This window comes from Mirounga leonina, unplaced genomic scaffold (genome assembly GCF_011800145.1).
Source record: "Mirounga leonina isolate KUSES-001 unplaced genomic scaffold, KU_Mleo_1.0 Mir_166, whole genome shotgun sequence".
NCBI classification, from domain to species: Eukaryota; Metazoa; Chordata; class Mammalia; order Carnivora; family Phocidae; genus Mirounga; species Mirounga leonina.
The window spans coordinates 1,279,624-1,293,868 of NW_023270418.1; the positions used below are offsets into that span (position 1 = coordinate 1,279,624).

At 46.0% G+C, this 14,245-nt stretch overlaps 1 protein-coding gene across 4 annotated transcripts in view; it reads left to right on the forward strand.

The window, feature by feature from the left end:
• The window catches only part of NAV2 (neuron navigator 2), a 392,023-nt gene that overhangs the window by 228,146 nt on the left and 149,632 nt on the right, over positions 1-14,245 (forward strand). For all 4 annotated transcript variants that reach the window (XM_035012444.1, XM_035012441.1, XM_035012442.1 and 1 more), the window contains 2 exons: positions 4,387-4,495; positions 6,389-6,778. In XM_035012444.1, the coding sequence (XP_034868335.1) occupies positions 4,387-4,495; positions 6,389-6,778 (499 nt within the window). The remainder of the gene's footprint in view (positions 1-4,386; positions 4,496-6,388; positions 6,779-14,245) is intronic.

Consider the following 14,245-nt stretch of genomic DNA (forward strand, 5'->3'; position numbering starts at 1 on the left):
CTTCCTTCCTTCCTTCCTTCCTTCCTTCCTTCCTTCCTTCCTTCCTTTTTCTTTCTTTTGCTGATGGGAGTTGCTTAATCAGAGTGGATTGTCTTTACATTCAAGCAGTGGAAATCAAATGTGTGACTATACTGTGAATTAGGGAGATAACGAATAGTAGTGCAAGGTTAAATTAACTTATCCATAGCTGATCCCTTGAAATGATAATGAATAGTAAGTGTATTTAGAAATAGATATTTAGGGGGCACCTGGGTGGCTTAGTCACTTGAGTGTCCGACTCTTGATTTTGGCTCAGGTCATGATCTCAGGGTCACGAGATCAAGCCCTGCGTTGGGCTCCACACTCGCTTTCTCTCTTGGAAAAAAAGAAAAAGGAAATGGATAATGGACATTTAGGAGACTATTTGACCAATTGCTTTGTTCTTCCTCTCCTTAGGTGGGGAATTGGGTGGATTTTCCCATGGTGCTTTGTCATTAGCATAGCATTACAGCTGAGACCTGCGTCTTGGGTTGTAGAGTTAGAAGGGAGCACACACACCTGTTTATTACCCAATCCATGAATCCCTCTCTCCATTACTGATGAAGTGTCTTTCAGTCTCTGCTTGGATATTTGTGACAGGAAGTTACTTCTCCGTAAGGCAGCCCTTCCATTTTTTGTTGACTCTAACTAGTAACAGAATTCTTTATTCTTTCGTTTCTAATCACTGGATATAATCCATCTCCTGTAGCCCACAGATAATTTCCATTCTCTGTCATACAACAGGTTCTTCCTTAAACCTCCTTCCCCCAAATAAAAATCCCAGGTTCCTTCCATGTTCCTCTTGTAACACCCTGACATCCTCCAGACTCAGCTGTACTTGATCAGAATGTGGTGTTCTCTCCATCATGACCAGTGGCCTGAGGGAGGCTGACCTTGCAAATATAGGAGAGCTGCAGAGAGCCACAGGATAGCTTAACATCTCTGTATATGAGCAGAAGGAGCCTCTCTTTCCACGAGAGCATGGCTGTGTTCTTATTTTGTTTAGGTTGTGAGTTGGTAGGGGAGTCTTACATCATCTGAGGAGGTAGAATTGGCAATTCAGAATGTGATCACCCAAGCAAGGCAGGTGGGGTCCTGGTTTGCCCTTCTGCATTGCTCTTGGAATCTGGTATGTGTAGAGCTCTGAGGGGAGCAGACATTTCCCAGAAGAAACCCCCCTGCATACACCCCACCTTGGGGGGAAACAGAAAACCCAAATCCAACAAGCCCTTATTTTGTGCCAGGCTTATCATATGCATCTTCATTTGATCTTCCGACCAACCCTTTCAGAGAAGGTTTTCTTTCTTTCTTTCTTTCTTTTTTTTTTTTTTTTAAAGATTTTATTTATTTATTTGACAGAGAGAGACACAGCGAGAGAGGGAACATAAGCAGGGGGAGTGGGAGAGGGAGAAGCAGGCTTCCTACAGAGCAGGGAGTCCGATGCGGGGCTCGATCCCAGGACCCTGGGATCACAACCTGAGCCAAAGGCAGATGCTTAACGACTGAGCCACCCAGGCACCCCTCAGAGAAGGTTTTCATCCCCATTTTACATTTGGCATTCAGAAAGATAAGTGACCTACTCAAAGTCAAGTTGCTAATCAGCAGCAGTGCCAGGATTCAAGCCTTTATCTGTCGAAATGCAGATAGTCTGTGCTTTTTTAACTGGACACTGACCAAACATTTTTGGACAAGAGATACATCTCAGGCATCTATAGATTTGTGTGACGGTTACTAAGAGTAAGGGTGAGATACCATCCCATGTCAAAGATCTTTGACTTTCTAAAGGAAAGTAAGCAGGCGAACATGTCAATTAGGAGAGATTTTGAGAAATAAGTATAATTATTATACTTTGGCATGTGATTAATTAATTTGAAAACATGTGCCTAGATTTAGCTTTGATAAATGTGTACTGCAGGGCCTAGACCTGTCCAAAGGGTCAGTTCCTTTTTGGCCTTCTTACATAGAATATGGCCAAACTGGCAACAAAAGATATTTACCTGTTGGCCCCAGGAGAAAGATGCAGTTACATTCTTCCAGCACCACTCAGGGGAGGTAAGTAAACATTCATCACTGCTTTCCTTTCAAAACACATACATGTATGTATTTTTAAAGAATTGGGTGGGAAATGCAAGCTGGACCACTTTTCAGATAAGAGAAAATCGCCTTCCAACTTTCTCTTGGTTCAAAAGGGGGAGAAAATTGAAAACACTTGGCATTTTCAAGGACAAGAGAGTTGGCTAGAGCCAATTTCCTCCCTAAAATCACACATCTATCATTCGGTCCATCTGCCAGCCTCCAGGCACCACCATGTCAGGAACAACCTGTGGAAGCCATTCTGTCTCAGAAAGAAAGTCACTGCTATAACATTTCTTAGCTGCCTATTACCTTATTAATGATGACTGCTGGGAGTTCTCCTTAGTGTCTGATGTAAATCCTCTTCGCTGCTGCCCATGTGTGCTGTGTTCTGTGTGGAGATTTCTTTAAAAATATTGCTCGATGCATGAGATAGTCACAGGCTTTTAAAGAGCCTTGATGAAATGTAGGGATCTGAAGGGGCACGTGCACCCCAATGTTTATAGCAGCAATGTCCACAATAGCCAAACTTTGGAAAGAGCCTAGATGTCAATCAACAGATGAATGGATAAAGAAGATGTGGTATATATATGTGTATATATATATGTGTGTGTTTATATATGTGTGTGTGTGTGTGTGTATATATATGTATATACACAATGGAATATTATGCAGCCATCAAAAAAAGAAATCTTGCCATTTGCAACAATGTGGATGGAACTAGAGGGTATTATGCTGAGCGAAGTAAGTCAATCAGAGAAAGACATGTATCATATGATCTCACTGATATGAGGAATTCTTAATCTCAGGAAACAAACTGAGGGTTGCTAGAGTGGTGGGGGGTGGGAGGGATGGGGTGGCTGGGTGATGGACATCGGGGAGGGTATGTGCTATGGTGAGCGCTGTGAATTGTGTGAGACTGATGAATCACAGACCTGTACCTCTGAAACAAATAATACATTATATGTTAAAAAAAAAAAAAGAAGAAGAAGATAGCAGGAAGGGAAGAATGAAGAGGGGGAAATCGGAGGGGGAGATGAACCATGAGAGACTATGGACTCTGAGAAACAAACTGAGGGTTCTAGAGGGGAGGGGGGTGGGGGGATGGGTTAGCCTGGTGATGGGTATTAAAGAGGGCATGTTCTGCATGGAGCACTGGGTGTTATACGCAAACAATGAATCATGGAACACTACATCAAAAACTAATGATGTAATGAGTGGTGACTGACATAATAAAATAAAATTTTAAAAAATGAATTAAAAAAAAAAAAAAGCCTTGATGGTGGTTCTGCGGTCTTCTCAGCCCTCCCTGGAATTTCTCTGAGGAAAGACACTTGCTTCCTTTCATCATCCCCGTAGTGATGCCCCATCTCCTCTGCGCCATCTCAGCCCAAACAAAGCGGGATAGCCAGAGAACCCAGAGCAAGGCTACTCTTGAGGGCACGTGGTTTCCCAGCTTGTGTGTGGCCTATTTTTCCTGGTATGTTTGTGCCTGCTTCACCTCTGCCTGGCCAGGTGTCCTGCAGAAAATCTTGCCCCGAGAATGGAAGTCTCTTGTCACCCAAAGAGAAGCCCTCGATCCTCTTGACGGCTTCCCTCCCTGCAGCGCCGGCAGGCATGAGTCAGTGCTTGAGGTGGGCATTATGCTCAGGGGTCTCCAGGCCCCATCCCATTTAGTCCCTGCAGCTGTCCTATGAGGTCGGTACTGTCACTATCCTCATTTTAATACTCTGGAATCTGAAGGCTAGAGTGGGTCAGCGCCTTCCCCCCAATCCCATAGCCAATGAGTTAGAGGAACCAGAATTTGAGATGTCACAGTAAATCTAACAGAACGAGGCAGACCTCACTCTGTAGAAGTATTTGTGATTAATAAGTAAAGATCGGTTAGCCACTGTGCAAGTCCCATTTATGAAGTAGGGCTGGTAGAGAGCAGCGTGTTATCACCAGTGGATGAGAAGATACAGTTCCTCACCCGCTTTTGCGTGGGCAGAAGATGATTCGCGGGGAGTGCTCAGACCTAACTTGTGTGTGTCTTTGTTGGAGACCATTTGAAAATGTATTTACCCCTCAGACTAGGTGCCTTGCTTCTCCTACAAGCTAGAGTTTACCTGTTTCAGGAGGGACCTGGAGGGTAAAGAAAGACTTCTCTCCTTGGATTTAACAACTTCCTTTGGGCTTACATCCATCCATTTGTTCTCAAATCCTTAAGCGCCCCTGGTGAGCGTGGAACATGGTGTGTTTCACGGAGCTCCCGGTCAATCAGAGAATTAAAAGTCTTAACCTTCATCTTTCCAGGGGAAGACCCCGAGGCTCGGCGACTGCGGACCGTGAAGAACATCGCCGACCTGCGGCAGAATTTGGAGGAGACCATGTCTAGTTTACGGGGGACTCAGGTCACACACAGGTATCTGCCGTGTGAATTTCTTCACCAAATTGCAGCAACTTGATTTTCATGCAGCTTCTCCTGTGTGTGTTCATGCCAATGCAAAGCGACTTGGCTAATAATGGAATAAATAACTTCGCTCCCCAAATGTGCTGGAACTCACAGGGAGGGCCATGCGATGTGCAGAAGAGAAATATAAGGAGTGAAAATGAGTGTAGACTGGTTCCTCCCCAAAGCAGATGGTTGCTAAATCCATTCAACAGAAGATGTTGTGGACCAGTTCCATTTAGATTTCGCTTTACTTGCATTTTCCAAGCCTGTATTGTGCTCTGAAAATGAGCAGGTGAACTATATTTGACCTGTGTGATAAAGTGAATAACTTGAATTCCTACCCAGTCTTCTGATACACAACACTCTGTAATGTTGTTAGTCATGCCCATGTATAAAACACGTAAGGAAATATTTATAAAAACTTATGATCATGTTTAAACTATGATTTAGTTGGATGAAATCTAGGATTACATTGGAAACATTCATCAGGTTGTTTTCATTGTTGAGCAAGAAGTTGAAGAGGATGCAACCCTCAGACATGCCATTAGTGGATTTTGGCAGAACCAAGCTTTAAGGTTTATGCTGGGCTTTGATAATGAAGACAGAGTCCTAGTTACCCCAGTGAACTCCCAAGGAGTCTCCTGTTCTCTGATTTCAGTCTCTTTGATAAATGAATAGAACAAGGAGACAGTAGGGCTTCCCCATTCCTGGCGGCTTTGGCAGATTGGGGTGAAGCACTCTGGGTTCTATCTTAAATAAGACAGGGGCCTGATCCTTAGGGGTCCCCAGTATGAGGATAGTAAGGCTGTTTCTAGGATCGAAGGGAAACAATAAAGCAGTTGAGGCACCAAATTGGTTCTTCCAGAGGACAGTCAACTTAGGGGGTGGTAGTGGGGTGCCCCCCCACCAAACCTTCAGCTGTGTAATAGCATGGAGCCAGCTGCTAGGCCCTGGGACTCTGTGATCAAGTATGAAACATCCTCTTTCCACCCTGATCACCGACACTGACTCGCTGGGGGACATGACTGTTCAGTGGCTTTCTTGGTGTGGGCTAGGATGGTCATGATGACATCAGGGAGCCCTTCGATGGCTTTTCTGCAGGAAAGAGCCTCTCTGCTTAGTCGGAACACCCCAGTGTGCTCTGCGGAGATACACTAACCAGCTTGCTTGGGCCACAACAACTGCAGGGCCAGAAAGAGTGGACGCAGGAGTCTTTCCAATGGCCAGGGATGAGCTCAGTTGCCTGGCAGGTTCAGATCCTTGTAATTTAGTTTATTCTGGACCTCAAGCCTGGGTATATACTACTCTCAGCCTTTTGCCCCCCAAAGTTTAGCTGTCTTTTGGAGAAAATGTGGGAGAAGCAAAAGTGTTGGGGAAAGAGGGCTCTCCCCACCTGCTTGGTCTCATGGGAGCTGAGCATGTGACAGGTGACATTGGGAGCTCCGGAGCAGAAAGGGGAGCTGTGACACAGTGTGCGAGAAGGTGTGTACCTGCGGGTACGTTACGCCCCCTCGTTATCATTTCGGCATTTCCTCTTTCCTTTCTTGGGTTGGAAAAAAGATGCTAAAAGTTAAAATCATTTAACGAGAGGAATTGGTAGTGGGTATCCTATACCATGTTTTAGGGAGAAAGTCTCTTCCGGGCTTTCCAGAGTGTTCTATACTCTGCAGCTCCGTCTTCTCATTTCTCACAGAGGAAACACGCCGTGTGGCACATCAGTGGCTATTATTTGATCCTATTTTGTATATAGGAAATATTTCATAATCCTAAAAAAAAATATTTAAAGAACATAACATATAAACTGCAAAGGGATACTAAGCACATGAGGGTCTGTCTAAGCCAAGGCTGGTTTTATGTTTTCAGCACATTGGAAACCACGTTTGACAGCAACGTCACCACGGAGATAAGCGGGCGCAGTATCCTCAGCTTGAGCGGCAGACCCACTCCCCTGTCCTGGAGACTCGGCCAGTCCAGCCCTCGGCTTCAAGCGGGAGATGCCCCCTCTATGGGCAACGGGTACCCCCCTCGAGCCAATGCCAGCCGGTTCATCAACACCGAGTCGGGCCGCTACGTGTACTCTGCCCCTCTGCGGAGGCAGCTCGCCTCCAGGGGAAACAGCGTGTGCCACGTGGACGTCTCAGACAAGGCAGGAGACGAGATGGACCTGGAAGGCATCAGCATGGATGCCCCCGGCTACATGAGTGATGGGGATGTTCTGAGCAAGAACATCCGGACGGATGACATCACCAGCGGGTGAGTACCTGGGGCTTCTCTCTCTTCGAAGAACGGGAGGCAGCTTGGCAGCCGGTGTCTCTCTCGTAGGGCTTTGTTTAAGTTCTCTGATGGAGATCAAACTGTCTAGTTCACCTTCTGCTCTGTCAAAGGCTGTGTGGTGTGCAGGGGCACCTTCTGGGCTGAGAGTCACCAGACGTGGGCTGCAGTCCAGACTTAGCCAGGAACTTGCTGGGAGGTCTAGAAGGCTCCAGCAGCGGCCAGAGCGACAGCTGGTAACAAACCTATTGTGTTGGTCCTTTAAACCGAGCCTTGCACTTAAGATGGAATCCAGACTCTTCAGCCTGCGCTCCCTGGTCCTATCGGATTTGGCCCTCACCTTCCTCTCCCAGCTCCTCGTTCTCCACCCGCCTTGCTTCCTCGGCTGTGGCTGCCCCTTTTCTTCCTCAGTCTCATTAAGCTCTTCACTACCTCCCGGGCTGTGCACTGTCAGCCTCCATTCTGATCTTTCTGGTCTTTGATCTCGGCATGGCTGGTTCTTCCTTGTTGCTCCACTGGCCTCTCCTTGGAGGAGCCCTCCTTGACCATTCAGCTTGAAGTAGTTATGTGGCCTGCCCCATGCCCTCGTCCTCTCCATCATCGTCTTAGGCTCCTTTGAAAGCTTATTACTATTTGAAATTATCCTGATGATGTGTTTATATTTTATGGACTTCCGGCCCCCTCCTGCTTACCCCACAATAAGCACCACGAAGCAGGAACATTGGCTGGCTTGTTCGCCACCTTATCCCCAGTGCCCCCTAGGTACAGGGGCTTAGACATCGTGCTAAATAAATGAACATGTGCCTCGATAGATGAAGGAACAAACCCAGCCTCCCTGTGATCCATTTACTCACATGTGAAATTCGGGGGAGCGGTGGGATGGTGTCTAAGCCGCATTGCGGCTGTGTGTGGCGCGAGGCATGGCTGCCTGGTTTTAGCTGCACTTCCAGATCACAGTGTAAACAGAAGGTGCCTCTGTTTATTTCGCTTGCCTGAGACTTCTCCATCTGTTAGCCTCACTTGTACGGAAGTTCCCCCATGGTCTTTTCCTCCTCTCCCATGCTAGCAGACAAAATTGCAGATAATAGAAATCGGGCAGAATAATCATACTGCTCCCTTCCACGAACAGAGTGATCAGGACCCCCATGGGTGAGTCAGTACTTTCATAATTTTAATAATAGCTAATGTGCTCCCACTGTGTGCTGAGCGCTGGGCCAGGGCTTTATATGCATAACCTCGTTCTGTTCTCACAGCAAGCAGGTGATATCATAATTCCCATTTTATGGATGAGTAAACTGAGGCTCTGAAGGGTTAAATAACTTGCCCAAGGTCCCAAATGGCAAGTGATTAGGAGGCAGAGCCCAGGGTTCATGGCTTCAAAGCCAGAGCATCTTGCCCAATATTTTATTGCTTCTTAGCACTACACCATCTTGCCCAATATTTTATTGCTTCTTAGCACCAACTGCTGGAGTTTTTACACCATCTTGCCCAATATTTTATTGCTTCTTAGCACCAACTGCTGGAGTTTATTTCAAAATTACTTTTGCTTAGTTTTACCTGAGTAGGCATGTTCTTTTATTCAATGAAAACCTCAGCTATAAAGGTTCTTTGGCTTTCTGCCTGTCACTTTTAGAACCATCTTGGTGAGTGAAACTTTGGAAGACAAGAGCCACCAAACCCTTACAATGTAACAAATTTCTACTTTCCAGAATGGCTGGGAACGCTAATGGACTAGAAATGATCTGGGCAACTGAGAGCATCATTTTGTGTTTCTGGTTTTCCATAAGCACAAAAAATAGTCACACCTATTACTAAGATTAAATTGCCTTTTTATTTATTTAGAAGACTTTTGGTATCCAGCATGGCCTCAAGATTATTACCAGCCATTCCCACTGTAATATGCTACCAAAATATTTTTGAGTTACTTTGAGATTTTTTTTTTATCTTATAATACTTAATTTTACTGTCAAGTCAGTCTTAATCCTCAATAGGTGGTCAGTGTCTGATCTTGATGCAGTATTGACCATTTCCACAAGGTGGAGACATTGAAACACCATCCACTGAACCTTAGTGATGTCCCTGTGAGACATTCGCAGTTTTTTTTCTTTTAGCTCTTCAGCCATAACCTTTATCCCTGTGAAACAGCACAAATGTTTACATTCCAGTTCCTGCTTCGGGAAGCTTACACTTTGAGCAAGTGAGATACACTCGGAGCAAGTGTAGATAAAAGTGCGGAAATGTAAGCAAACCACCCAATTATTGAAACTGGAGAACTCTGGTCTGCTTTTTCTTCCCCATTTCTTTTAATGTAGAACTTTACCTTCAAAATGAGGAAGGGGGAGTCGAAATGGCCTCGAATGCTCCTTTTAGTTGTAACACTCTGGAACACGAGTTAAGTAGGACTCCACTGTATGGAAATGCGTGTGAGTTTCTGCTCGGGGCCACGTTACCAGTTTGCCTTCATATGCTGAGTTCAGGGCAGCTTTCACGTCCTTTGTACTCACTCCTTTTTCCTCTTACACACATGACAACATGTAGGTATTGAAGGACTGGGCTCTTGCTCTGTGCTTCAGTATCTGCTAAATAAGTCATTTCGCTGAAACCATTGATGTGGTAGAAAACAGACTGAGATATCAGGCGGTGCTGGAGCCCTGCTCTGCCCCTTGCAAGCTCTGTGACATTAGGTCCATCACTTCACTCCCTTAAGCCTTACAGCACTGCAATTACTATGGTCTTTAACCTTCGACAATTAGATATTTCTCTTTGAGGTTGTATCTGATTAATGGCAAATATCTGATGAAGACAGAGTTTCAGACAAGGTCTAGATGTCTTATCAACCTCAAACATCCAGACACTTGGAAACAGTGAGATGATTCAAGTTTTCATCCAAATGCTTATTTGGCTTAGTGGGAACAGCCTTGATGTATGAGTAATATGTAAATCCCTTTGAGTACTCTTTAAGGAGAGTTTTTGTGAAAGTTTACAGTGAGTTTATTTAGAATGCCTGACATGGAAGTTAAGTTCTGGTTTCTGAAAGCCTGTGACTTTTTTTTTTTTTTTTTAATGACACACTGTACCCCAGCTTGGTATACAGCAGCTGTTTTTTGCTGTCTCTAGTTCATTGTCTCCACTGGCTATGTGCGCACGTGCACCTGTGTGCATCATTCAGTTCTCCCTAAGGTGCGCCTGAAATTACCTTATTTCCATTGAGTTTTGCTAAGAACCTAGTAACAAATGCCTTTTGTCTTTTGGAGTGTGTATTAAACTTTTCCATTGCACTTAGTAGGTACTAGGCATGTCTAAGTACTTTACAAGTTGTTGCCGGACCTTACCACTTCCTTTTATTAGACTGATAAATTGGGCTTTGGCTGTCCTTAATGGAAAAGAAATGAAAATAACAGACGAAGATGTCTCTTGCTAAGTTTTGATCTGTGAAGTCAATCCGTTTACTGATCTTCTAAAAATTCAAAGTGCCATATGGTATAGAATAAAATTAAAGGGACAGACTTAGCATCCATATGTTTGGAAAGATGATTTATTTCTTTTCAAAGGAGGCACTGAGTTGTATCACGTTCCAAAGTATACATCCCTTCTTGGAAAAAAAAATGATCATTTAAATGTAACGTCAGAAATTTTTCCAAGAACTTTTGATGGCTTCCCATGTCTTGGGGGAACAGATCTCAACTGAACATGGGAGGCTCTTTATGGTCTTTTCATCAGCTGCCCTCCCTGCCCTAACCCTGGCCACATCCTACTTCACATGCCCCACATTTCCCACTGCTCTGGGCTACCTGCCATTCAGTACCATCTGACTGATCCAAAAAACAGACACCTCCTAAAAAATAATAATAAAAGAAATACCTCCTCTGTGATGCCCTCCTGAAGTCCCCAGCCCGAGTTATCTCTGTCCGTGTGTTTCTGGTGGCCTTGGTTCACACCCAACCTTACATGTGAACTTTTCACTTGGTGTGGGAAGTGTTTGAGAGAGGCTGGCTGGTGTTGAGGAGAGCAAACAGTCTTAAAAGGCAAACTGAGTTGAGATTTAATCCTGGCTCTGCCAAGTGAACTGGGACAAGTTCTTAACCTTTGGGACTTAGCAGTAGAACTTGAAAAGTGCTTGGCAGAGTCCAGGGTGCTCAAGAACTGTCATTCACTCTGTCTTCCATCAGAGGTGGAGCTCCTGGAAGGCATGATGTGCCCATTATTTTTCTAAACTCAGAGACCACAAGTAGGTATTGAATGACTCTTTGTGCATGGTCTGTTCTCCATGCCTACCCTCTCAGGACCTTGGGCTTATATAATTTGCTTTCTCCAGCTATGAAACTCAAGTTTCTATATGCAGAACTTGGAGAAAATCAGCTTCACCTCTGGTCTTTTTGGTGCGATGCATAGCTCCATCTAGTGGCCAATATAGGCTGGGACGCTGTGGTTTTGATTGCTTTTTATTCTGTTTTCTATTGGTTTAGGACTCAGGGCTGGTGTTATTCAGGGCTGAGGAAGGGGCAAATGTAGCAGTTGGTTTGTCTTTCAAATGTGGCTTGACCAGTAGTGTGGTAGGGGAGAGAAAGCAGGGCTGTGAGTTAGGTAGTCTTCAGAGCTGGCCTCGCAATGGCTACGGTCTTCCCTGTTAGGTGTCGGGGATTTCTCCATCAACAGGTAGTGTACGTGACTGGTGCCTGCTGGAGGACTCAGTTCTTCAGAAGCAGAGGAACCCACCCCTGCCAAATTACTTGTAGCTCCGTAAGTCCATCAGAGCGTGTCCTAGCTCAGACTGCTCTAACAAAATACCATAGATGGGGGGACTTAAACCAGACATTTATTTCTCACCGTTCTGGGGGCTAGAAGTCCAAGAGCGGAGCGCCAGCCTGGCTGGGTTCTGGTGAGCACCCCCTTCCTGGCTTGCTATGTCCTCACATGGCAGACAGAAGAGGCTCTGGTATGTCTTCCTCTTATGAGGATGCTAATCCCATCATGGGGGTCCCGCCCTTTTCATGACCTCATTAAACCCACTTGTCTCCCAGAGGTCATCCAACATGTGAACCACATACAAACGTACGAATTGGCGGGGGTTAGGAAGACCAGCGTTTCATCTGTAACAGGTGTTTCATGCTCGCACACATCATTTGCATGTGCAACACCTGTGCTTAGATTGCTTTCTCCATCACTGCTGTCAGGTCACCTCCTCCCAGAAGCTTTCTGTGATTCCATCCAAGCAGAGGTGGTGATTCTTTCCTCTGGACTTGACTTACCCTTAATAGTGCTGACAGCACTACACTGGAATTATTATAAATAGGTGTGTGTGTATAAAATCAAACAAGGCACCCATACAGAATATTTTTTAGACAGTTTCAGTGTGTTCACTGTGAAGAAGGTACAGAGCCATACCTATTACAAGCTCTTCAAGGTTAGAGTCAGATCTGTCTTAGATGTTCCCGTATCTTCATGGGCTGACACGACACCTATTCTGTAGTAAGTAGTCGGTAAATATTTGTTGAATGGATGCTACAACTGATCGTCAGCGAAGCAAGCCCAGTCACCTGCCCCTAAGTGAATGTGTGCTAAAGAGGGAAGCCCCTTGAGCTTAAGGCCCAGCCATGTAGTCTGTCCTCTCCTTGGCCTTGTCTTGTGCCGCCTGATTATCCCACAACTTTGACCACCTCTGTCACGGTGAGCCGGACGCTGACAGTACAGGAAAAGGGAGACCGCCCAGAACATGAAGGCCATGTGCCATGGGGGTCGTGGAGACGGAGGTACCCCTGTTCTTCTCTTCCTTCCTCATTGACCATCGTGGGCAGATGGGGGGAGATCCTTCTCACCAGGTCAGTGTAGATCACAGCAGATAGCACCATGGGTCAAAAAGGTGGCAGCAGGAGCGTGAGGCCCTTGCTTATCTGGTAAATGTTTCTCATGGCCTCTCCAGGCCAGACCTGAAGTGACCTTGCAGGGCTGTTGTTCCTGGCAAACTGGTAGGAGGGGAAGCCGAACTACTCCTTATAGCCAAAAGGCGCCCTGGGGCCAAGATAAATGATTTTAAGTGGGGCTGTCCTCAAAGGCCCTGGGTCGTGGCGGGGTGTGGCAGGCACCTCTGGGATGTGAAAAGGATGGACTCTCGTTTCTCCAGTTTGGTCCCTCTGCCATGATCTTGCTTCGTAAGGCTCTTAGAAGGCTTGGGAAGACCAGGTTGCCGGTCAGCCACTGGGCAGGTCCTGCTGGCGTTAGAAGGGTCACACTGTCTTGGAAACGTAAAGACTCAGCTCTGTGGGCAGATCAATCTTTAAGGCCCCGGGCAAGTCAGTAGCCCCCAGTGCGCTGCCATCTTAATGCGCATGGACGCACCTATATACACAAAGAGCTCCAGCCTGAAGCCACAAGCCCCAGAGGAGCCCTGTGGGCTATTGATGGAGCTGGGCCAGGTCCTATTGTAGGGGTCTTTCCATTCCTCTCTGCTTCCTTCAGCATTTCCTCGCTGACAGGTTTTTTTTTTTTTTTTTTATGGTATATGAATTCACAGAAACCATAAATACTTTTCCCTGTCTGATACTTTCCCTGGTGTTAAATATCCCAGGCAAGTCCAGTGACCCTTGTTTTCATAAGAAGCTCTCTTTAGAGTAAGCAAACACAGAGGGTGGTGCGGGGGGGCAGGATTAATTTCCCCAAGTGTTACAGAACAAGTGACAGTTTTCCCCGCGTGTTTGTGAGGTCATCTGACAGGGGCCATTTGACAGATTGATGGCTCTGGCTACCAATATCAGATGTCGCTGATGGCAGGGGAGGCATCCGCTGTGTACTTCTTCTGTGCGCCTTCGACACCCTTGATTTACTGAGTGTAGGAAATCCATCAGCCCTTATCGGCAGCTGGGTAGGCAGTTTTATCGAGAAGAAAGAACAGTCAAGGTGACAACAGGCTAAAAGTGGAGAAATTCCCCAGCATTCCCAAGCCTACTTCAACCACTGTGGGTGACGATAGATTGAGCGGGCAGAGACCAGGATTACAGAAAGATTTACTGGGAACAGCTCCATGCAATGACGTGTGGTCCAACTTTGGCAAGGGCAGCCTAGACTGCCACTCATAACTCATAGCAAATGTTGACCTGGTAATTTATGGGGAAGAGAGGGAAAAGGGGTGTCTTGTCTTCTCAAGAAACCAAGCCCTGACTTCTTGAGAATTTCCTAGCTTGCTTTGGGATTTGAATCTCTTCCAACTTCCCCCACTTCCCTACCTCCAGCTTCCCACAGGGAAGGAGAGGGAAAAGGGAACAAAAATGGGTGCTTTGGGAGGAGAAAGCCCAACCTCAGACCTCTTGAAGGGTCCTTGGAGGGGCTCTGACCACCTGCTCTCTCCACAGGTCCCAGAGCTTCCCAAAGCATGGGCTCTCATGGAGTTGGAAACTGGAAAGCCCCCATTGGCCTGCTTTCTGAGGAGGCTCTGGGTAAAAGGCAGTAAAATTC